The 24,909-nt window shown below is 50.7% G+C and overlaps 2 protein-coding genes across 3 annotated transcripts in view; both read left to right on the top strand.

Moving 5' to 3' along the window:
- The window catches only part of nmo (serine/threonine-protein kinase nemo), an 82,486-nt gene extending 57,903 nt beyond the window's left edge, over positions 1-24,583 (top strand). Inside the window, exons 2-10 of one of the 2 annotated variants that reach the window (XM_089573403.1) lie at positions 3,091-3,220; positions 3,425-3,480; positions 3,937-4,043; positions 4,153-4,238; positions 4,466-4,864; positions 5,732-5,930; positions 6,067-6,163; positions 7,566-7,773; positions 16,161-24,583. In XM_089573403.1, coding sequence (XP_089429529.1) covers positions 3,091-3,220; positions 3,425-3,480; positions 3,937-4,043; positions 4,153-4,238; positions 4,466-4,864; positions 5,732-5,930; positions 6,067-6,163; positions 7,566-7,731 — 1,240 coding nt within the window. In that variant the 3' untranslated portion in view covers positions 7,732-7,773; positions 16,161-24,583. The remainder of the gene's footprint in view (positions 1-3,090; positions 3,221-3,424; positions 3,481-3,936; positions 4,044-4,152; positions 4,239-4,465; positions 4,865-5,731; positions 5,931-6,066; positions 6,164-7,565; positions 7,774-16,160) is intronic. The other variant, XM_089573404.1, reaches the window with a different exon arrangement.
- On the top strand, positions 7,785-14,701 carry LOC149363255 (uncharacterized). Its single transcript, XM_089573402.1, has 2 exons — positions 7,785-11,075; positions 12,329-14,701. Exons 1-2 carry the CDS (start codon positions 11,054-11,056, stop codon positions 14,599-14,601), a joined length of 2,295 nt encoding a protein of 764 aa, XP_089429528.1. The 5' UTR covers positions 7,785-11,053; the 3' UTR covers positions 14,602-14,701.
- Positions 24,584-24,909: the final 326 nt, after the last annotated feature.

The following is a 24,909-nucleotide window of genomic DNA, read 5'->3' as shown; positions in this document are numbered from 1 at the left end:
GCCCCCACCCCTCCCCCCTTCGGACTGCAGGTAAGCGGAACGACGACTGGACGCGCAACTCTTCGTGTTCTCCGGGCGCGGCCCGTCGCATTGTTCGTCGCGGCGAGGGCGGATGGTGATTTATTTTCCGCGGTCCCGCGAGCAACTGTGTGGCGGGACAAGTGGGACGCTGCCCGGGATTAGTTGAGGCGTTCCCCGCCGCAGTCAGATGCTGCGGCGAGGACACTTGGGCGCACTGTGTTCGCTTTCACTCTATTGGCGTGCCGCGTGCGCGGCAGGTTCGTCTACCCGCGTGACAAGAAGGCGATGGATGCGTCTTATGGCGGTGCGTGGCCGTAGAGGTTCGAAAGACACCCGCGCAGCGATTTTTCATAACAGTTCAAAAGGCGCCGAAGTGTCATCGGTATAAGCGGTACCTCGGTATAAGCGGTACCTCGGCATAAGCGGTACCTCGGCATAAGCGGTACTTCGGTATAAGCGGTACTTCGGTATAAGCGGTACTTCGGTATAAGCGGTACTTCGGTATAAGCGGTACTTCGGCATAAGCGGTACTTCGGCATAAGCGGTACAAGCGGCACTTCGGTGTCAGCATGGCTTCGTTGCAGCGATAGGCACTTTCGCTTCAGATATACTGTGACCGAGGGGTTTCCGCGTGCGCGGTACACTAATTCTCTCGTTTTCTCGTCTCCTCTCGGTTTCTGTGTTTTTTGGCGAGTTGTGTAATAGCGCGGTAGGCGGTGCGCGACCGACTGCAGCGTAATTGCCGTACACGGATGGGTTCCTCTGCTGGCTGCTCTCTTTTATGCCGCCGCGAATGCTCTCGGGGCGCGGTTGCAGTGCGGCTCGGCGGGAATATAAAACGCTCTTCGCGGCGTACTGCGGGCGAGCGAGGGACGCCTCGGCCGTTTCGTCGTGCACTTTATCACCGTTTCTCAATGCCGACGCGCTACAGTGTTGCGACCTGCGGGTTGCGAGTGGTGGGTGTTGTCCCCCCCTCCCGTCTCGTGAAGCCGCCCGCTCCCTCATTAACGTTAAGCGATCTGTGCAAAACGGCCTTCTCTCACCGAACCGGCTGTGCGTTTCAGCGCTTCCGACCGCGGTTTCCGGCAAGTTTTCCAGTGTGCCGTCGTTTGTTTCGCCCACGTCTCTAGCGAGGAGGGGAAAAAAAGTCCTTTGGTGAGGTGGTTGGTGATGTGTTTTCCGGTTTATCCGGGTCTCTCTCCTCTCTGACGCTTTCCATACAGCCCGGCGCCGTTGTCACGGCGGCGCGCACCGCCCCGGCTATTTCTTATCCCCCGCTAAGCAGGAGCCGCGGCTCGTTTATCCGCGCTGCTGCTTGGCGCATCGACGAGGAGGAGGAGGAACGGCAGCGCAGCGCGCAAACTTCCGCGTGAGCGTGCGTGCGTGGAGCGCGCGCGCGCGCACGTTGTCTGGCGTCAAGGCAGCAGCCAGCGCGTGCGGGGATGATCCCCGCCGCGCTGCTGCGTCGGCCCGGTCGCGTGGTTGCCGTTCCGCGAGGAGCGCCGCGCCGTAGCGGCAGGCTGCTCGTCCCGCTGACCCACAAAGTGGGAGAAAGCCCCTTGACCCACATTTTCCACTTGCGTCTCTGGGTCACAGATTTTGTGTGCTGCGCGCAACCTCCCCCCCCCCCTCCTCCCAACCGCTCCCCTCGCGACGCCGCAACAACCCTTCCTTGCCTTGCGCGGCCGCCGCTTACGTAGGCTGTATACGCAATCTTTTATTCGCGGGGCGGCGGTGGTGGCTTGTTTGCGCTTTGCTGATTCTGCTGCTGCCGCTCCTGCGTGCTTTGCTTCGTCTTAAGGAGGGGGGCTGCCACTCGCTCTGGAGGCAGCACGTGCTCTCGTGCTGCCAGCCGATACTGAGGCTACCTACCTACGTCCGTCTCTTTTTCCCTGAGCGCCTACGCGCGTGCCTGTCACGGCGGCGACCGTGCTGTGACGGTCCCCGCCCGCCGAGGGGACTTTGCGTGGAGGTGCGCGTGGCGTGTCTGCGGTGGTGGCCCGCGCCGCTTTCCGTCTTGGCAGCCCGCTTACCGCACACCGGCCCCCCGAAGGCTAGACAGGGGGAATGCCTTGGGCCCGCGCTGCTACCGTGGGTTTCGCTGATGTATGCGACCGGCGGCTGCTGGCTGCCCCCCGAACGATGGCGTGGGACTCTGTGACGCCGTTTTGTTGTGGGCTGTGGCCGGCCAACTCTTGCTGGCGTCCCGGACGGCGCACTGCTGGGTGCTGCCCGGTTACGAGCGAACGAAATACTTGGCAGTGCAGCAGCGGGGCTGCCGTGGAAGTGGGTCGCGTGTGTGTGTCTCACTGTGTTGCCGGGGGTGGCCACTTCCTGGTGAAAAACTTTCCGGCGATCGACGCGGTGCTGCTGCTGCCACGAATGGGGACGGTACAAGAGAGAGGGAGAGAGAAGAAAAAAACAGGTCGTAAATAATGCCAGGTGGTAAATGTAACCGTTTGCAACAGTAATACCCCGCATATATCATTAGTAGGTCACTCTGAACATTCAACATTCTCCACTACAGGAAATGCCAGGAGAAATTTAAATGGCTACATACATTCTTTGTTTACTGAGACATGCTAACTAATGCGAAGTATAACACCTTGTTCTGCTGTTTGATATTGTTGTTCATTAATGGTGAATTTGTGCAAAAAGAACTCGGGCAAGACATGATATGGAATGAGTGCAACATATCCTGTCTTGTGTGTGTTCACTCAACTTTGTCATGTCTAAACAAGTGCAAAGAGGGAAATTATTTGATGCCTTTGGATGTGTGTGCAGTTTACTTGTTAACTTTATACTTTGTTGTGCTTTGCCTTCTATAGCACTGGCCAGAATTGTCATTTGGTTACTAGACATTTATATGTTGGAAAATTTATTGAGCTACTCTGCTTTGTTTTCCACAGCTGCAACTCTGCTAACTTCTGCACTTTAGCTGTGCCCATATTGCCCCTTCTTTTCCCATGTTTCAGAAAGTGTCCACATCCTTGTCTGTGCTCAATGTAGCAAGTGCCCATTGGATTGGGGTTAACCTGCCTTGCCTTCCTTTGTTTTTGCTGTTTGCAGGTCGGTCACAGACCCTCGAGATGGCAAGCGAGTGGCCCTCAAAAAGATGCCCAATGTTTTCCAAAACCTGGTCTCCAGCAAGAGGGTTTATCGGGAAATCAAGATGCTCTGCTTCTTCAAGCACGAAAATGTAAGTCCAGCAGAGCGTGGGACAGTCTTTCAGAGAAAGTGCAGTGATGCATGTGAATGAACCAGTTCTGGTTCATTTTCCTTTTTTTTTTAATGCACGGAGCTGGAATGTTTGTATACTAGTGCTGCAGTGCGCTCTTCTGAGTTCTGTGAAGAGTACCAATTTATCAGGTGTGCTTGGTTTGGTGTGTTCTGTTTCCTGCAGGTTCTGTCAGCACTGGATATCCTACAGCCTCCACACCTGGACTTCTTTCAAGAAATGTATCCTCTTTTTCGCGTGAATGTTTTCATCACTTGCACCGCCAGGGAGATCAAACCCTGGTGGCTGCGTACTCACTTCCTACTGCTAATTACCCTTTTCCTCTGCCTTGTTCGGGAATAATGGCATGTTGATCATGCTCACAAGTATGTGCAATGCAGTCATTCCATTGGAGTTGTTCTGCTGTTTTGTGGCTTCTGGTTTCATTCATTTATTAATTGCTAGTACCTTAATTACATGACATTATGGGAAAAAAAGATGAAGAGGCATACAAAGCAGCATCTGAGCAAGTGAAGCCAGAAATAATGGCAGAATGCAGCAGCTGAATAAACGAAGCAGTAAGCAAGACCAAGGCAACCTAAATAAGATTTAGAATATATTTGTGGCATGTGTAGCTAGTGTGACCTTGTGTAGTGTGCACTTGCCTGATGTGGAGTTCCTTGACTGAAACTCTGCAGATATGTCACAACGGAGCTGATGCAAAGTGATCTGCACAAAATCATAGTTTCTCCACAGCCGCTTACTTCAGATCACTTGAAAGTTTTCCTCTACCAGATCTTGAGAGGTGAGTGTTCTCTCATGCTTTGTTCATGAGACTTTTTCCCTTTGCATGTGTTGTTGCGGGGCAGTGGCTCATGAAACAATCCCCCCCCCCCCCGCCCCCCTCTCCACAGGCTTAAAGTATTTACACTCTTCGAGGATACTTCACAGGGACATCAAGCCTGGCAACCTTTTGGTTAACAGCAATTGTGTTCTTAAGGTAAGCTGCTCCATTGTTGTATTGAAAGTGTGCCATACAGCCAGAATGTCAGAAAATAAGAGTAGTATATGTCATTTTAACAGCTTATCTAACTCAGCGCCTTCAGAGCACTTTTGTTGCAGTGTCCACAACAGGCATGGTTTGATCGGGACAGTTGAGGGTAACAGAGCTGTGGAACGCGTGCCTTTCTTGTTAAGTAACGCCTTGCTTCTGCGGCTGCTGTCCAGATCTGTGACTTTGGGCTGGCCCGCCTGGAGGAGAGGGATGAGCAGCGGCACATGACGCAAGAGGTGGTGACCCAGTACTACCGGGCCCCCGAGCTGCTGATGGGGGCGCGCCACTACGGCTCGGCCGTCGACATCTGGTCGGTGGGGTGCATCTTTGCCGAGCTGCTGGGGCGCCGCATCCTGTTCCAGGCGCAGACCCCGATCCAGCAGCTGGAGCTGATCACCGAGCTGCTGGGCACCCCCATGCTGGAGGACATGAAGCACGGCTGCGAGGGCGCCCGGGCCCACCTGCTGCGGCGCCCATCCAAGCCCCCTTCGCTGGCCGCCCTGTACACGCTCTCCCCTCAGGCGACCCACGAGGCGGTCCACCTGCTCTGCCAGATGCTCGTCTTCAACCCTGTACGCATTTCACCCTCCCCTTTTGCATGCCTCTCTTGTGCGGAACAGTGCCTAAGGTCGCTTTGCGTGTGGTCGTGATGCCAAGCCACGATGTAATGTCTCTCTCTCGAGCTCCTCCTGAAGCTCTGGAAGCCTGCAGTGACCTGGGAACATAGCAAGAGCCTCGTTTTGTTCTGGTATTCTCTGTGGCTGTAAGGGGCACTTGAGCTCTCATTGCCAACCAGTGACCACGAAACTCGTGCTCAGTGGTTATATATGGGAGCCGCCGAGGTTGCTCAATGGTTATGGTGCTCGGCTGATGACCTGAAAGACGCGCGTTTGATCCCAGCCGCGGCGGTCAAATTTCAATGGAGGCTGAATTCTAGAGGCCCGTATACTGTGTGATGTTAATGGACGTTAAAGAACCCCAGGTGGTCGAAATTTCCGGAGCCCTCCACTGCAGCATCCGTCCTAGCCTGAGTTGCTTTGAGACATTAACCCCATAAACCAAGCAAACCATAACTGCAGCACAGTGCCTTGTGTGGCATTTCGCAGCCTGCTTTTTTTACCTTTGCGGGCTGATGTTCTTTTCCGGACAATTTTGAACTGTCCCTTACTAGCAGGATGAGTTTGTTCCCCTAGTGTTTTTCAAAACAAAACTTAAAACAAAATGACTGGCACTTGTATGTTTCATTGCACTATTTGAGCCTTTGTCCTATTGAGTCGGTTTCAGAGGGCAGGCAGGGAGGAGCCTACACCTACCTAGCTTGCTTAACGCACCATTTTTCACGTGCAGCGAGAACTTTTTATCTTGAGATGATAGGCTGTTGGTGCTTTTCTTCTGCGAGGTCCTTTGCCGAGCTGAATGAAAACGTGCGTGTTTTTCAGGACAAGCGCATCAGCTGTGCGGACGCCCTGTCCCACCCATACCTGGAGGAAGGACGCCTGCGCTACCACTCGTGCATGTGCCGCTGCTGCCAGAGCACGCCGGCAGGACGGCACTACGTGGCAGACTTCGAGCCGGTCGCACCGCACGCTTTTGACGACTCCTTCGAGTCGGAACTCCTCTCGGTGCACCAGGTGAAAGGTGGGTGCTCCGGCTTTGCTTTTGTAGTCTTTAGAGAGAGCCGCCAAATTCTAATTCGTCGTGTTATTTGTGTCTTGTCATAGAGTTGTGTACTCAAGATGACCTGATGGACTGGCTGTTGTGGATTTCTTTACAGAAAAGCTCCACAAGTTCATTCTGGAGAGGTGTGCCACGTCCAACCGGGTTCCACTCTGTATCAACCCTCTCTCCACAGCTTTCAAGAGCTTTGCTAGGTAAGATGCTTTGCTTTTAAAAATACCATTTCTAGAGTGGGTTTTGGGCCCGAGCCTGTTTTTAAGTTTGACTTTCACACGCTTGAAGCAGCCATTCACATCTGTTTCAGGTGGGGGCTTATAGTTTCGAAGCTGTTATTTACCTTATAATTTCACGCTGGGCCAGACCAGCTTATTTGGTGCTTGTGATTATTGCAGTACAAATTGTCCGGTCATTAATCTGGTGTTACTTTTACTGCATTTGTGTGAATGAGACGGGTTAGCCCACATTTTATCACCTGCAGTGCTATTGAGGAGCATCTTAACATTCACTGTGTGGGTTTCTTAGTGGACACAGGCCACCACCCACCGCGGGTTCGAGCTTCGCGCGAGCCAAGGGCCCCGATCAGCCGTCACCACACACCACTGGGACACCGTGGCGGCGCACTCAACCTCCGCTGGGAGGAGAGTGATTCGCCGCAAAGAAATAGGCCTCCAAGTTCACAAAGGAGACGTTTATTCACGTCGTCCTTCAGCAGTACACACACACTCAATCGTCACCCCGTCCCGGGGGCGCGCGAGGAGCAAGGCTCCGCTGCGCGCACGAAGCGACTCGAGTAATGCGCACCGCTAGCACGCCGCTGCAGAAGAATGTCCCCGCGGCAGTGCTGTGATCTCTCTCTCGTGTCGACCGTTGGGCTGGTTGCGAGAGAGAGTGGGCATTCAACGCAAGGTACGCCTGTCAGAGGTCGCTGGACCCCGCTGGACAGGCTCGAGCCGCTGCAGGTCAGAGGACACGTGCGGGCGAGCTCGAGTAAGCACTGGTCCGAACGGCAAAGGCCGGCACGGACAAACAGTAACGTACGCACCTTACGCTGTCTCGGAGGGATCTCTCTCTCTGGGCCCCGCTCGGACGGTCGCGGGATGCGCGGCCGCCAAAACGGGTCCCGGATTCCCGCCAAAAGGCGCCAATGGCAAAGGCCCTTGGGGAGCCGGGGCGGAGCTGTGGCTAAATGACAGTGATTAGTCACCCAGCCGCCTCTCCACCGCCTGAGGCGGGAGCAAGGGAAAGAGGAGAAACGACGCGGTAGGCCGGCACAGCCGCGCAAAGGCGACGGCGGAAAGCCAGATTCCCACATCCCCCTCTCCTTAAATGCCCTCCTACCCATCGGCAAAGCACGCGGCCAAAATAAAGAAATCAATACACAAAAAAAATAAGCTACACTTCAGTTCCAAAATAAAGAAATGAATACACAAAAAAAAAAAACTAGCTACACTTCAGTTCCAGCCAGAACAACGTAATAAAACAAAGGGAAAACAAGGCAAACAACACTTGCATACGCTTGAGTAAATCAAAACAGCTTGCAGATTATATACACGGTACACAAGAAGATGTGAATAAAACTGTACAACTATGTTACAGGTGGATGCCAGCCTCAAAGTTGGTGGCGCGGCCCAGTGGGCCTGTCGGCGACTCACCGCTCGCAGACTTCAAGTTGAACAGGTTGGGAGGGCCGACGACTGATGGCGGTCTTCTTTCCGTTGATGTAGGGTGCGTTGATGACGACGGGGCCGCGGCAGAGCACTGACCTCGCGCCCTTGGACACGACATCACGTTCGGGCACAAGAAAGTTAGTGCACCCCTTTCACGCCGGCTGAAACGGGCGAGGACGTTCGGCGGCGTCCAGATGTGTAACCTTGTCCACAGCGAGGGGTCCTTCTCATCCTCGCGCTCACGCAGAAGGACACAACGGCACAACTCACAGGCGTCGCCTTGGCTCATGGTTACGCGCGCACACAGTCACAGCCACAAACACGCATACACCGGCACGTGCGCGGACGCTAGTCGGCGACAACGACCCCTCATCAGAAGCGTCCAGAGGCGCCGCGGCGAGGGTCAAAGGGTGCACGTTCCGTCCCCCATCGCCCCGCCAACTTCCCCTCCATATGGGCCGCATAAAACTCGCACCGCGACACACGGCTCCTTAACGAGCCAACCACCCGCAGTCGGGCCGGAAATGAGAAAAGGCGCGCTGTACAAACGACACCCATCGTTTTCTTCTTGAAGATAAGAGCAAGCACGAGCTGGCTGAAGTTTGCCTATGTACAAGTCTGGTACGTTAGAACGAAAACAGACGAACAAGCGGGGAAACGAAAGTGGCTAGAAACTGACTCAAGCAAATAAATAAATAAACTGATAAACACACAAGGCTGGAACTGATCCTGCTGCCAAAAAAAAAAAATAATAACACACCGTGCTTCGCCTGGGTAGGGCCTGACGAGAAAGCTCGCCAGCTAGCTGAGGCTGCGTGCCTTCGGTTGCGGAAAAGTCCGCCATCCGGCATCAATCACACCGGTGACCGTCGCCTCAGATTGTACCGGTGCTCCGTACGCTTGCGTTCCGCAGCACCAGTTATGCCTTTGCGCTTGCCTTTGATACCAATGGGTACCGGCGCAAGCTCGTCAGACCGTGACGCGTAGGCCTTCAGGTCTATGAACCCCTGCTTGCTCCTGGGGAAAGGCCCCATCAAATCGCAGGTGGCCATCTGCCACGGACGCACACTGTCAATCGGTTTCATCATTCCAGGCGGCTTGCCGCCCCGTGACTTCACCGCTTGACAGACATGGCAGGAACGGCAATAGCGGAAAATGTCACGCTTCATGCCGGGCCACGTCACCGAATGACTCAGTTTTGCAAAAACTTTGGAGCCACTCAGATGACCGGCCAGTGGCTCGTCATTAGAGAATCGCAAAAGTGCGCCTCTTATACTTTTGGGGATAACCACCTAGAACGGGTCGATTGACTCGTCATCGGTGGCTATGTACTTCAGCACGAGCCCGTCATTGTCCAGCAAATATGAATCCCCGGGGTTCGCCGCGACACACGCAGGCTTCTGCCCCCCTGCGCCCGCTACAATACAAGTAGCGTCACGGCGCTCCGTCTCCCTGAGACCGTCGCTCACCTCGCGACAAAACGGGTCATTTTGCTGGGCTTTCAGTAGCTCTTTACGGCTGAAAACGATTCCAGTCATCCCAGAGGGGAGCCTGGTCTCGTCCCCACTCAGGTTTGCAGCCAAAATTTCCGTCCGCTTTGCGAAGCGCTGCTTGCCTGGTTAGCGGAATGGGTTAACCCGTTTGCGGGCTCCCCCTCCTTGCCGCCCGGCGGCTCGTCCGCTGTTTCGCCCCCTCCGCCTACAGGCGTCAAGGCGCCGCTGGCGAGTGGGGCACGGGATAGCGCGTCAGCTACCACGTTTGTGCTCCCCTTTCGATACTGCACGGAAAAGTCGTAATGCTGTATCAGGAGAGCCCAGCGCGCCAGCCGACCCGCAGGCTCGCGGAGCTGCATCAGCCAACTGAGCGCACTGCACCCCTGCCTCAGTGGAGGCTTGGGCGGGCTGCACGAACGAGGGAGGCAAGGCTCCTAGTTCGATGAGCGGCGTGGTTTCCACAGGGAACCGGGCCAGCGCCTCGCCGTTCCCAGAGCAGAATTGACTGCTCGCGGGGCACGGCTGCTGCTGTTCGAAACTGCCGGTTGCGGCAGCGTGACACGAACTGCTTTCGCACTGGGCGGAAAGCATGCACAGCTGAGGCATGTGACCAGCGGATGCACCGCAGGGTGCTCCCGGTACAGCTCCAATGGGAGCCGCGTGGTCGACATTTTGGGTTGTGCCGCAGTAAACCCCAATGGGGGCCGCGGCCAACCACGGTGTCTAGCTATTCGAAGGAACAGCAGCCAGCGGATCAAACGACGCTACAACTCCATAGGGAGCCGACATGTAGCTGCCGAGTGCCCCGCTGGGGGTGGTAGACATGGTGCGCAAGCGTGATCGGCAAGGCGACCTGCTCGGCTAATGTGCCATCAAAGGCGTAAGCGCCAATGACTTAGCACGTTGGGCGCCAGTTGTGGGTTTCTACGTGGACACAGGCCACCACCCACCGCGGGTTCGAGCTTCGCGCGAGCCAAGGGCCCCGATCAGCCGTCACCACACACCACTGGGACACCGTGGCGGCGCACTCAACCTCCGCTGGAAGGAGAGCGATTCGCCGCAAAGAAATAGGCCTCCAAGTTCACAAAGGAGACGTTTATTCACGTCGTCCTTCAGCAGTACACACACACTCAATCGTCACCCCGTCCCGGGGGCGCGCGAGGAGCAAGGCTCCGCTGCGCGCACGAAGCGACTCGAGTAATGCGCACCGCTAGCACGCCGCTGCAGGAGAATGTCCCCGCGGCAGTGCTGTGATCTCTCTCTCGTGTCGACCGTTGGGCTGGTTGCGAGAGAGAGTGGGCATTCAACGCAAGGTACGCCTGTCAGAGGTCGCTGGACCCCGCTGGACAGGCTCGAGCCGCTGCAGGTCAGAGGACACGTGCGGGCGAGCTCGAGTAAGCACTGGTCCGAACGGCAAAGACCGGCACGGACAAACAGTAACGTACGCACCTTACGCTGTCTCGGAGGGATCTCTCTCTCTGGGCCCCGCTCGGACGGTCGCGGGATGCGCGGCCGCCAAAACGGGTCCCGGATTCCCGCCAAAAGGCGCCAATGGCAAAGGCCCTTGGGGAGCCGGGGCGGAGCTGTGGCAGTGGTGGAACTGCTGCGCCAATTGCGCCAAACTGCGCCAAATGGGAAATCCTGCTACATGCTGCTACAAAATCGGTTTTTTGCCTACTTTTGCGCCACGCCTGCGCCGAAATATCTTTAACTCCAGTAACTCTGCCGAGAACGAAACCGAAACTCATTTCCGTGAAACCAAAACTGATGTCTGCCGGCAACACTTCCGGCAACGCATCTACCGGCAGCCACATCGCCATCGCTGCTTTGCAACCGAACATTTTCCTTCCTCCAAGCAACCGAAGGTGAACAAAGGGACCACCGTCAGCGCACTGCTTGTGTGGACGGACACTTCACGTCTTCGATGTCTTTGTCAAAGCTGAAAGGTAACAAAACTTATGACTAACTTATATTGGGCAGAAAATGTGACTGCAGTGGGAGCTACTGAAGCAAACCGCCGGCTTCTAATTCGCTCTAGGTGGCTAGCGTGTTGATGACAGAAGCGTGGTAGAAGAGTTGTTGGAGAAGGGAGTGAAAGAAAGCTATTGGTGCCATTGGAATTTAATCACCTTGAGTTGTTTAACGTGGGCGCGTCTTTTGCATTCACTCTAAATGGATACAGCCCCCTCGGCCGGGATTCGATCCGGTGATAGGCTATGAGAAGCTGGCCGTTTACTATGTTTAGCTTCCACCAGTCTCATAGGTAGCTGTGTGCAAATATTCATATTTCGAAAACCATGTGCGTATGATTTGCTATTGAATTCGTGCCGCGCATTTGCCTTTCGATGTAATATCCGAAAGTCGTGGGTTTTCCTAATTTCCCTGAACTTGCAACTATCTTGGTACTTGTCAGGCTGACTTGCCTGTTTCGTGCACGCGATTTCGCGTGTGTAATGGTACATTAACACTTGCAAGGCGACTGCGCGGTCGCTTTCTCGTTTCGAGGGAGAACCATCGGGAACGACGTCGTGAGCGCACTTTCGAGGGACTCGTCATCGACAGCGTCTCCCACGCTGGCGCTTTGTGTTGTAAAGTAGCCTAATTAGTCGCCTTTCACGATCGTTCTATGACGGCCTGAGCAGACTGGAGGATGTCGTGGCCGCTTTCACTTGCACCGCTTCCGTACAAGCACTTCAAACGCATGCAGAGAGGTAGCGGCAGCATTGGTTAATCCGCCCGTGCCTTCGTTCACGGCAAGTGGCCGGGCATATGCTAGCCGCCTACTACCAGTGCTGCGAGGGCAGGATGAGTAGTATTACTAATGTATGTTTTTTTTATTTCTAGTCTCTCTCACGCGTTTTCCCTGCCCCAAATGCCGTGGCTTTGCCTCCGCACAATTAGACAATGACTGTTGGAACGAGTGCCGACATCGCGACTGCGGACAACTGTGCATTAGAGCAGGGGCATCGCTGATTGGTTCACCAGAAAGCGACTATCAGTCGCACGCCAGAAAAATCGTGCAGAGAGCGACTGGCGTGCGACTGCTGCTTTTAGACCAGAGTGGTTGCAAAACTTGTGTGATTTGCAAATGTGAATAGGCCCTAACATAAATAAGCATGTGCTTACTTATGTGCTTGTGTTTAAAATCATCTCTTAGGTGCTGTGTTCCTGAGTTATGTCTTTGTTTTCATTCACATAGGCCGCAGCAGCACTTTCAACTCGAAGTGGCTGGAAGAAACCGACTCCAATGGAGATCTCATTGGAACTTGGTGCAAACGAGGAATCAAAGAACACCAAGCCTATTGCATTTTTTGCAGTGCGACCATAAACTGTTCGCAGCATGGTGTGACTGCAGTGAAGAGACATGCTACAAGTAAGCGCCACTTGGAGACCTGTGAAAAACACAGAACAAATGGAAAGCTGCATCGACCTACCACTTCTCAGAGTCAAGTTGACGTCTGCTTTGCTGCAAAAACAGCAATATCTGAGGCTGACCGCGTGACTGTAGCCGATGCCTACTTCGCCCTTGGAGTAGCACTCTCGGGCATTCCATACAGCTGGGGAGACACAGCCTCTGCAGTTTTCCCCCTAATGTTTCCAGACTCGGCTGTTGCGAAAAACTTTTCTTGTGGAAGAAAGAAATTGTCATATATTATTTCGGATGGTTTAGGCCCATATTTCAAAGATAGCGTAGTGCAAGAGCTGAACAAAGGAAAGACCTTCTACACCATACAGATTGATGAGACACCATTGCCGGAGCAGCGTTGCCAACAGTTAGACGTCTTGGTTAGATTCTTCTCAGAGCGTCAGAAGCAAGTTGTTGTTGACCACTTGAAATCTTTTTATTTGGGTTCTGCAACTTCAGACGTTTTGCTTTCTTCTGTAATGGAGGCCATGCAAGATCTTCCGAACAATAACTTGCTGTGCTTCTATAGTGACGGACCCAACGTTATGAAGAGCCTGAAAAAAAAGCTCAAAGATCAAATGAACACAGCAATTTTAGATATTGGTGAATGCTCATTACACAAGGTGCATAATGCATTTGGACAGGGATTAGCTGTTTTTGGCAGCGAGGTAGAGGCTGTTCTGTTAGACTGCTACCATTACTTCAAAAATTCTGCAGTTCAGAGTGCATGCCTGCAAGCGCAACAGAATGTTTGTGGTCTACCAGAGAGCGTTTTCATTCGCCATGCAAGCTCACGCTGGCTGACGCTTGGACCTGCATTAGACCGCTTCATACAGCAGGTGCCTGCAGTAAAGGCTGTAGTTATGTCTGACCAGAAGCCTCGCCTTGGTACACTTTATACACGGCTTAGAATGTCCCTTAGTGACAAGAGTCTTCTTCCAAAGGCACTTTTCTTGCGCAACTCTGTTGACCTCTTCACAGGATTCATGAGTTTGTTCCAGCGGACAGAGCCCCTTGTGCACATTCTTTTTTCCGAAATGGAAAGCTTAGTTAAGAAAGTGCTTAGTCGCTTTCTGCGGGCGGAAGTATACCGCGATAAGTCTGGTGCACAGTTGAAGACGGTTGATGTTCAGAATTCAGCAAACTGGAGGGAAAAGATAGAAATTGGTGCAGACACTGAAGCTGCCATTACTGACTGGACTCCAGATGAAAAGCGGCAGTTCCGAATTGCTACGAGGAGTTTTTATATAAAGACAGCTGGCTACCTTCTTTCAAGGCTGCCGTTGGAAAATGTTGTCTTAAGGAACCTCATATGCATACATCCAAGCCACATCAAAGAAGAAATGTCTACTATGTACCTGAGGAGCTTGGCCAAGGAACTGCCACAGGTCATCGCAGCACACGAAGTTTCCGCCCTGATGGATGAGTTTAGTCTCTGTGCCACAGAAGATATTAGCCAGACACAGTCTGAACGACTTGATGACTTCTGGCAAAAAATTTTCGACCTCAAGCACGAAGATGGGGCTCCAAAATATCCCTTGTTGGCGACACTCGTAAAAGCTCTTCTGTGCCTCTCGCACGGCAATGCTGATTTGGAGAGGGGCTTCAGTGAAAATCGGCGAGTGCTGAGAGACCGATCGTCCCTTTCAATAGAAAGTGTAAATGGGCTTCGGTCTGTCATGACATATTCCCAGCGCTTCGGCCGAAATCCAACTGCCATTCCTATGACACAAGGATTAATCAGAGCGGTGAAAGGATCGCGGAAGCGTCAGCTGCAACGGTTGGAGGCGGATGCAGCAGAAGAGACCCGTGCAAAACAAGCGAAACAAGACTGTGATGTACAGGACAAGGACACCCAGAAAAGAGGTCAGAATGAAGAGAAGGTACAAGAAGAGATCAGACTGGCCAGGAATATGATCACCAATGCTGAGCTGCTTTTCACAAAAGGTGTCAAGTCTAAAAATTTTGCAGACGTTGAGAGTGGACAAGCCCTTCTGAAGAAAGGACAGGAAAAGCTCGCAGCGGCACTGTCTAAGCTGGAGTCATCAAGAAAAGGGAAGAAATAGTACCTGAAAGTTTGTTTTAAGAACGGTATCATTTTTTAGTTTTGTTGAGCATCTCGTTATGTCGCTCTTCTGAATAAAAACGGCTGTGTTTTTAGGAGAACCTCCTGTTTTGCTTATTTTCGGCTCTTTTTAAGGAAGCAAGCACTTTAAACTGCATTTGGGATTGAAGCTTGCTCTTGCATGGCTGTGGTTGCTAAAAACGTCTGAGCAAATGCTTGTTCCAGAAATACAACAAAGCTTCTTTATTTAAAATAACTGTTTTGTGGCATGAAATTTTGGTACGAAGCTTTTTTTTTTGTGCTACAAAAGCTCGAATACTGCTACAAAATGCCATTTTTTCTGCTACAAAACTTAAAATTGCTGCTACAAACTGCGATTTCTTCTGCTACAAAAGCTGCTACAAGAAGCCAGTTGCCAGTTCCACCACTGCTGTGGCTAAATGACAGTGATTAGTCACCCAGCCGCCTCTCCACCGCCTGAGGCGGGAGCAAGGGAAAGAGGAGAAACGACGCGGTAGGCCGGCACAGCCGCGCAAAGGCGACGGCGGAAAGCCAGATTCCCACAACTGGCAGTACACGCGAGAGGTGAGGGAAGTATATCGAAATTCCTTAGCACTTGTGAAGGCCTTGCTCACGAAGCTGCATTTCTTCCCATCGCATTGCTGCAGCAAGAGAGAAGGCGGGATGGTGCAAGAGTTTGATTAGGCACCAGTGGTAGCACCGCTTGGTACTGCACCTTTTCATAGTGCTGGCTGTCTCATTCATAGCTGGGCTCTCACTGGTTCAGAACTGCCTTAGTCGCTTTGGGGCGTTAAACCCCGTTAAACCCATAAACCCTATTCTCTGGAGAAGTCTTCTCAGGGTGTTGTTTGTTCATTGTGTGCTTGGGCAGAGCTCCCTCGTTACACCAGGGCAAAAAAACTTCCAGCAGTTACTTTTGTCACCAGTGAGAGAAACCAGTTTGAAAACCTTGGTGTCCGATGGGAAAGCCTGCCTTGAGGGTGACAGGATGTGGGAGAAGGGTGGCTTTGCGAGCAAGGCCTAAGACTACAAGACGTGCAGATGTGTGTCAAGATCAGTGCAGTGAGCAGGGTCTGTGTCTTGCAGTAGTGCGCAGCAAAAAAGCAGCTTGTACAGCGTATTTTTCATATGTCCGTGTGGTTTCTACACAGTCCACAATGCATAGTTGCATAGGCATATGGTGCATGTTTGGATGCACTTGAATAGGTTGACTCCTTTTGTGCTCGTGCAGTTACTGTACAGAGGAGAAAGAAAAAAAAAAGTAGCCACTTTTCTTTTCAACTGCTTGTGACTAGCTGCAACGAGCTGCCTGCTCACACACTGCCACCATCTGTTGCAAATGGGGCCGTAATAAAATTCATTCACTTCCCTTGTGGGCTCTTTCTGTTGTGAAATGAGATTGTCCAGGAGCCTTGTCGTGAGCTTGTGCTATGCGTCCCAGGCAGGCCTGTAGAGGGGGCATGCTTTGTTGTGTGCGTGGCCCAGATAAGCTTGGCTGCAGTTGTGCTCAAACCAGGTCATGTCATGTCATACCTGCAGTTCCACGGTGGCGCATCCTTCGGAGCTGCCTCCGTCACCGCACCAGTGGGAGTGACACGGGCGCCCTCCCCTGCACCACCCCTGACCCCTGTTGCCAGCAGCCCAGGGGGCCCAAGGGCTGTTGCCGCCACTTCACCGCATCCACCACTGCAGTCACCACCACCGCCACCCGTCGACGGCGGCACTGCTCCCTCGGGTGCCCCAGTGGCGCTGCTAGCCCATCCTGTCGACAGTCGCACGAGCTGCTCTTGACGAGCCGAGTGTCGGTCACTGAGTGACGCGCGTGCACGGGGTCAGTGTTGACGGGGAGGCTAGGGGTTGAGATGCGAGGGACTGTTGTCTGGTGGGTGATCAGTCGTAGCAGCTCGTGGCCAGCGCCCGGCCAGGAGGAAACTAGGGGCTGCTCCGTGGATGCGATCAGCTCCGAGAAAGGTACAAAACGGGGCTCGCCCTATTATATACCATGTGGGAGAGAGCCGCTGTCAGAACTGCAGATAGAGCCCCCCCCCCTTTTTCACTTGCTGTAATGAGGAGGAGGAGCATTCCGCAAGTCCTCCTCCGCTGTGGGCCTTCTGTCTTGTATCTCTCCGTATCGTGCCACTTTTCTTTTCTCTTTGCTTTTTGTCCAGCTACTTCACTTAAGCAGCGCAGGATCAGTGATTTTATCCTGTTTGCGCTCTTTATGAGGTCTTTGTTCAGGCTGCTTAGCGTGTCGAATGCGTTGGGACATTCAAGGTGATGAAGGCATTCCTGGAAGAGCAGCAGTAGACCAATGGGACGTCTCACCCAGTTGGAAAATATCGCATGTGCGGGTGGCTAGGGGATGAAATTTTGCGGCTCTGCGCGACACCTGGCCCCCTTGTGTCCTGTTTGCCTGCAGAGCCTGATGGCAGACTTTCTTCCTTGGCGCTTCAAGCCTAATCAGGGGCCCCTTAGAGACTAGTAAAGCATGCCAGTACACACTCTCTCTGCACTTTGTTTGCTTCTTCCTTGCGCCCTTTTCTTCCCCAGTCGCTTCCTCTTTCTTCTGCTGCCCGCAGAGGATCAGCACACCCTTTTCACACACCCCTGTGTGCATAAGGCATTCACGGGTCAAGTACGTGTGTGTGTGCATGTATGTGTGTGTGTGCATGAGTGTGTTTGCACACGTTTGTGTATTTGTGTGATGCAGAACTTGCCACAGGGGTCTAAAGAAACAACAAAAAAGTAGGGTCTGGGAAGAAGAGCTGTTGTAATGTCTTACTGTGATAACTGACGTGTCATTTCCCTCCTGTTGTGTGTGTGTTCTTTGCACGCTTTCACTCCCCCCTTGTAAGGCCCAACTCTATCGAACCATTTGTGATTATGATGAGTGCTTGCCGGCTGGACCACTGGCACTGTGTTACAGATGGTCAAGCTGTTTTTCTTTTCTGGGCTAAGCAGTGCTTGATTGCTTGTGACTGCTGATTCCGCGTGCGCGTCGGGAAGTTTTACGAATGGCGGTTTATACTGAAGCCTCTCAATGGGGCATGGGCTAGCCTGAATGAGCAGTGTTCATATTTTACAGCACGAGGGACGGCAGTTCACACTTACCTTTGTGGTCAAAGAATGCTCCCGAGCTTAGTTCTTGCTGAAACTGCTGACTGCCAGCCAAGTATTGCGGAAAGCTTGTTGCACTTATCCGTCATTGGAAGCCAAGACAAAGTGGTCACATTCTTGTCCTCTCTGAAATGACTGAGCCCCAACTGTGGGCCAGAAGATGTTGGTGGCCTGCACAACAGTCACAGCACTTCACTCTGCTTAGCTGAGGCAGCCATTTTTTTTTTCTTTGCTGAGATCAACAGTGTGCTGCACTCAAGGCACAATAGGAAGTGATGTCTTATCATTGGCACGAGACATCTGAATTGATTAGAGTTCTTAGCACTACCTCCATTTCCATGAAAAACCATCTGTGTGTGTCCTTCCTCCCGCAGGTTCAAGCACATTGGCTTTGTCCGGTTCCCTCACCCCATCTCCCTCTGAGCATTTTGCATGTAAAAAGGGTGGCCTGTGTTCGTGGGAAAAACACATCTCTTCGGACCAAAGCATGTACATACATCATTACCATTCATGCTCACTCATCACTTGTACATTATTTTTTACTCCTCATAGATAGCTAGAGAAAAAAAAGTACAGAAAGGGGGAAGACAACTGTGTGTGCAGAAAAAGCTGTGCTGAAGTTTAAGAAAGAAAAAAAAATAAAAGTTGTTCGGTGTTTTGAACAAGATCAGTGTGTGAAATATTCTTTGGTCTGGTTTTTTTTCGCTTTAATGGTTCATTGAATTTGTGCAGAGACCGCACACTGCTTGGGTCATTTGCTTGCACAAAAATGTGCGCACACGTTGCCATGTGTATGCTTGTCACCGCATTCTTATGTTCAAAAAGGTTTTAAATTTTTGTCTTTTTATTTTAGATTTATCCGAACTTTCTCGCCCCATCTGTTTCATTAAACTGTTTCACTGTGTTGTTGATTGCACATGGTGCTTCGGGCAGTCACTTTTGCTGGAGTTTCGTGGCTTCTCAGGCACTCCACATCGATGCCTGCTTCTCTTCGTTTTTAACTTCTAGCCTCCGGGTGTTGCCGTCATGAGTGTCTCGAAGTATCAGTTCACAAAATACCCTGCATTATAGGTGTAGGTGCTAATGTTCACATGATTGCAGCAGTTGTCACTGTTAACACCCTCCAGCTCCTTTTGTTGTTGTTGTTCATGTGATGGCACATAATCCTTTTAGTATGATCTCAATATATTGCACTTTTCTTTGCTTTTCTTTTTTGTTTTTCATATATATATAAATGTGCATCTTCTTTTTGATGTAGTGACATTATACCATAGTGTTTCTTCCCCCCTCCCCCCCCTTAGTGTGCTCTATATCACCCAGTTCACTAAGTCTAGGTTGTCTCTTGGTGTGCTTGAAGACATGTACATTCATGCCATTATATTTCACGTACCATATGTAAGTGTCCCCCTCCCATAGAAACGTTTTTGTACACTCATAAGACAATTGTATGCAGCATTGTACATAGTGAGGTTGCTAATACAACTACTACTGGCACGGTCGCATTCTTTATCGTTCACTGCAGGACAGTTCTCCCTTTGGATTGGCTCCCGTCCCTCCCACTTTTTCTCATTCCGTTCTTTACCGCCACTTCTCTCGGCCACTCTAGCAGACTCGTAGAGTGCGATGTTCTTCCGCGTGGTCTTATCGACTCTGTAAACCCTGTCAAAATTCCTTGAAGCCCGTACTTTGTCAGCCGAAATTTGTTTTTCGTTCAGCATTAGATCACCGCAGTGACTGCGTGCCTGTAGGCTGAGAGAGTGGCTTATTGTTTTTTGCTGTGCACTACTCCGTTTTTTTTTTAACCGTACCATCACTATCTTTTCGTGAACAATCCACTGGAAGAAACTTTGATCACGCTTAATGTGGCCCGTGTACATACCTGTGAAAGTGGACTGCACTGAACTAAGGGCTTCTGAAATCACTGTTTTGATACTAGCCTAGTGGAGGTGAAGCGATGCACGAAGCACTTTGGTGCTCACACGTTAGGCATCTGTAGTGGCAGTGTCCAGTTTGATGTTTGTAGCCATTCATAAGCACTGTTTGTTGTCAGTCAGTGGCTTTTTTTTTTTTTCTCTTCTCTCTGTCTCCTCTGGCACTAACACAACATACACCAACTTTTTAGCTATTGACGTGCCAAAGAACAAGTGCTTTTCAAGGTATTGTTTTTTACTTCACTAACACTTATGGCAGCGCCAACATATTGCAGCCAGATCTCTGGACCTCCACGTGTTTTAGTTGCCTTGCGCAGACAGATGTGTGGGTCAATTTCCTGCCATGTACCATAGTATAACTTATTTGTGTTTTTTGTGTTCCTCGGGGACCTTTTATTATTAATTTTTCTCCGTACCATAGCCTTGACTTTGGAAGCAACTCCTAACACGATGCGAGAAACTAGTCGTAAGGACTGCGCGTCTCCCACTGACCTCTGCTGTTTTTTTCTTGTGTGTCTCATGTATGCATGCAACCAGGTAGGCTTTCCTGCATGAAGCACTGACAGGAAAATGCTGTTGAGCTTTTGTTCTGCCGTCAGTTTGTCCTGTTGGTATGCAGCTTTTGGGACGTCAATTAATTAGTGAGGCTTTACTGTTTTAGTGAGAGGAAAGCCGCAAAAGATAGTTGCTTACCGAGTAGCATGCCAATATTGATGCCAGCATCGGGTTTAGTCTGCATGTTTAGTCTGAATTCTTGGCTGTTGGCAGCGCTGCTCGATTGATAGCAGGTAATGGAGAAGATATCTTACCAGATTGACAGCAGCACAAAGAATTCTCAATGTACGCAGATTGACTGCCAATTGTAGGGCTTGAGCACTATGTAATGAAGCTTGTATTTTATTCTAATGCCAACTTGCAGTTGTGAGCTTTGTAGGTGCGAAATTGGGTCCAGTAAATGGTGCTGAAACCAGCCTAGGTTTTGTGACATTTAATAATGATGAAAAAAAAAAAAGCTTTAGGTGCTAACCGACTCTTTGAGAAGGAATTGTCACTGTGCTAGCTTTGTATTTGAAATTAAGACAGTGCATAACTTACTATTCAACAACCTGCCATGTTTGTGATGTAGAGGTGAGGAAAGAACAACAAAGCTTAAACTTGTATGTCTACGCTCCTATCTGCTACTTGGTTTGTTGCAAGTGTTCAACATGAGGTGTGGTCGCAGTTGTTCCTCGAGTCGCCATGTTTTGTGTTCAGCAGATGTACATTATGAAGTGACACCCATTTCTGGATTTCACTGCTACGGTGAAACCTCGTTAATTCGATCCCCTGTTAATTTGGGATGCCAAGACCTCCCAATCAGTCTGTGGCACCGGACGCTCGTTAATTCGGGCTTACACCGATAAATTCGGACTCTGTTTGGACCAGAGGTCATGTTGTGGTATGAACAGCACACTGTGCACGTCCTGCATTGGGTCAAATGTCGTGTAGGAGAGGCGCCCGCGCATCTCTGTTCCAGCAACTCCTATATCGACGAGAATTTTTCTCGTTTCCATCCCCACGCGGTTTTTCTGTTCTTCCCGTGGAGCGAAACTGCGTGCTCATTGCATCGTGTGCGGTGGAGGCTTTTCACACGTGACACCGCCACGTGTCGGGGAGGCTCCACTGCTAGTGTCGCACCATGGAAGAGCTAGGGAGCCTTTGGCATTTTGGAGCTGTTCTGTGTTGGCATTCTTGACGGTGTGCACTTGTGAGAGAGAAAGCAGACAACTGCCCAGGCTTTCACCAAATAAGTAAACTATGATTCAAACCATTCCTGGGAGTTTTTTAGAGGATATTTGTTAATTCGTACCTTTGGATAATTCGGACATTTCTCCTGGCTGGTTTGATCCCGGCCGTTGCGGTCTTATTTCGATGGGGGCGAAATTCTAGAGGCCCATGTACTGTGCGATGTCAGTGCACGTTAAAGAACCACAGGTGGTCGAAATTTCTGGAGCCCTCATAGCCTGAGTCGCTTTGGGACGTTAAACCCCAATAAACCAAACTAAAGCAATCCTGGTTCCTTGAAACCTGAATTAACAATGTTTTACCGTATCAAGACAGAAGTGGCGTCACATGTATTACTTTTTTGAATTATTAGTTTTATTATTGGTGATGTTGTCCCATGCATTGAGGGTGATTTTGGGAAAGCAGCTAGGAACAAATGCAGGAAAAAAAAAAAAAAACAGTGCACTGGTACACAGGTTCCGGTTTTTCACTCTTTGCATCGTGCACAGTGTGCGTATTATTCCAGCTGACAAAGCACAGGAAGCTGTAGACACCTTCCGTGTTGCCGACAAAGCACATCAGTGTTCTGCGTTGCGAGAAACATGGGGCCAGTTGTGCCATCGTGGTTTTAGTTGCGAGTGTCTGTTGGTGCGGGTGCAATGCACTGTTCATGACGAATTCTTGTCTACTGCACTTCTCAAGGAGATGTGTGCGTCTCCTGTGTTTAGGCGAACCTCCACTGCCGAGAGTGTTTAGAGCACGCAGGTGTTTAGTGGTGCGGTCTTATCCTCGGGTACGACAATCCTGGCCTCCTTCTTTAGTTACCCCATAGAGCTCGTGACATTCAAAGGTGTTCATCGGTAGCTTTGCTTTCGAGTTTCCCGCTGGACACCATCTGGCCCTCAGCCTCCCTCCACCCCATTTCATTGGATTAACTTGTATCAAGGCAATAGGCTTTTTTTTCTTCATTACATACAACTCTGTACCTTCTACTCTTCACGCCACAGCTGTACTGCTATTCCAACCACTATTTTACCACTGTTTACATATTTCCCTTCTGTCGTATTGTAATGTGATGAAAGCAGGTCCACTTTGCTGTTTGCCACACACACTCTCTCTCTCAAGGTCTGTAAGTGAGTCTGCCACATCGAGTGGCAACGTGATGTTATAATGCTTCACCGTACTGCTCTGTTCAGCAAGCCTTTCTTCCCCCCTCTGTAGATAAGAATCTGTGTGACAAGATGTAGTCAGTGGAGACGTGTTTTTTCACATTGTACTATTCTAGTGGGCTTGCAGCTGTGAAAATGGTGCAAGAAACATTCAAAGTTGAGGCTGTGACAAAGTGTGGTACTATGTAGTAGCAGCGGCATTGTTTACCGTGCATGCTTTCGAACTGGCCCGCCTGCTTGCTGTGTAGCGCTAAACAGGTCGGAGCTGTTTCCGTTCCCTACTTGCCACTGGTTTAGCACATCTCTTAAAGAAGCTTGCCATGCATTTGTCAACGTAGAAGTCCTCTGGGGTGGAAAGAGGTCCATTATTGCCACGATAGGGGCCGACATTAAAAATTGATGCTCGCTGCCCTTGGCTAGGCGTCCTCTGATCCTACGTGCAGCTTTCTTATAGGACAGGTTGGGTGGAGCTGTAACGGGCGCAGAATTAACCATATGGAGCAGGCAGTTTGTTGCGGGGTTGACTGTCCACTAGACTGGGAACCGCATTGCGTTGCAGCTACTACCATGCTGTCGAGAGGGGGTTAAGTAGTAGCGTGCATTGCTTGTTGAAGTGTACAGGCCACTGCCTGCGTGAAGAGTTTTTCCTCTAAGCTTTTTTGGTGGTGGTGTGGGCTTGTAGCAATCTGGGTGTTAAGGTGGTTGCGGAGAATGACTTGGGCTGTAAATCTTTTGAGTGCCATTATACTCGAGTTTCATACATAGCACGCAACGCTGCAGAGGTTGCTGAAGTAGTGCGTCCGCGAAACTATATTACTCCGCCACATATCATTCGTTCTTCTCGAAACTCCGGTCATTGTTTGGACGAATACAAAGAGCAGTATAAAACCGATAGCATTGAAAATGACGGTCGAAGCTGTGAGGCGCTCGAGTGTTTGGGCTCTCTGGCCATAATTTTCACGTAGTGTGAACTATTTTTTGGGCACGGATTTAGTAGAAGCGATTCGCCCTACCAACCTCGTATCATACTGCCACATGTACTTTTTGCTTGTCGAAATCTTGACGAGTCTCAGGACGAAAATGCTGCAAAAAGTAAAACGAAGTCCGGGAGGTGCCAGTCACGGCACTTAAGATTTGCCGCTACGAAATGGCGGACTACTTTTTGCGTGCGGACTTAGCCTGCGCGAACAGGTGCGTTAGCTTTGACAGCGTTGCCTGCTATCTATGAAACCGAGTATAGTGTTGCTGGAGCTAAATTGCATTGCAGTGGCCTGTGCGCTTTCTACAAAGGCTGTATGATATGATGCTAAGGTGCCTCCTCTCGCACTTAGTCGAGGCTTAACCAAGTCTTGCGATGGTTTTACATGAACAGTCAAAATAGGACCTCCTTTTTAACTGGCAGAAAAAAAGAGGGCAGGATGCTGCATTTGTCAACTAAAGCAACATTTGTTCAATGCTTGCCCAAGACCCTTAGTGGAAAAACATGACGCTTGCATATACAACCTTCGCACAAGCAGCATGCGGACTTTTTGGGTATTGCTTGTCAACAGCAGGGCCTTTGTATGTCACCCTGTAGCTTATGTGTGTGCGTGCTCTTTGGTGTTTTTTTTTTTCCTCCTTGTGGGTGCATTTTTGTACACGACTACTAACTGCTGTTCATCACCACCACAACTACTACTACTACAATTACTACTGTTTGCACACTGCTTAGGTGGAATGCTCTCCAGATGTGTATTAGTCAGCACTTTCTGAATTGGGTGGAGTTTGGTGTTGTGCCTTCCAGGGAAGAAAATTTCCATCTTCCTCACGAGTCTCTTGTAGGTCTTTTTAAAAACATGGTGTGTGCGTGTGTGTGTGTGCGTACTCGTCCCGTCGTGTTTTTTTTCTTCTCTTTTTGTCCTCCGTTGTGAATGTTCTTAAATACAGATTCACAGTGCTCATTGGTGGAAACTATGAATAGAGTTTTGTTTTGGTTTGTTTACGAATTGTGTGCGTGTCTTTACTGTGAGCTGCACCACGACATCCACTGAACACTCAACAGACATGAAATCATGCCATGAGGTGCCTTGAACAAACATTTGGTGACAGTGTAGGGGGGGACTGCTAAACTTGCTGCCAAATTTTTACGTACATTCAAGGGATTACTGCCAAACTTGTGTGTGGTTTACACAAAGCATCAAGAAGTCTTGCTCTGGGAAGGCTGCATGGAAAAAGGCATTAAGCCAGTTTGGATGACTCCTGATTTTTAAGGTAGTTCAAATCTAGTGATTCATGGAAACGCAATTATAAAGAAAAAGAAATAGCTAA

Source organism: Amblyomma mixtum, chromosome 2 (genome assembly GCF_055824585.1).
Source record: "Amblyomma mixtum isolate Tamu chromosome 2, ASM5582458v1, whole genome shotgun sequence".
Classification (NCBI taxonomy): domain Eukaryota; kingdom Metazoa; phylum Arthropoda; class Arachnida; order Ixodida; family Ixodidae; genus Amblyomma; species Amblyomma mixtum.
The sequence above is the reverse complement of the archived record's forward strand: the minus strand, read 5'-3'. Positions and strand labels throughout refer to the sequence as shown.

Coding starts and splice junctions, on each gene's coding strand:
- LOC149363255 (XM_089573402.1), top strand. CDS start 11,054: ATGTCTTTGTCAAAGCTGAAAG. Junction 11,076..12,328: donor GTCTTTGTCAAAGCTGAAAG/GTAACAAAACTT, acceptor TCATTCACATAG/GCCGCAGCAGCACTTTCAAC.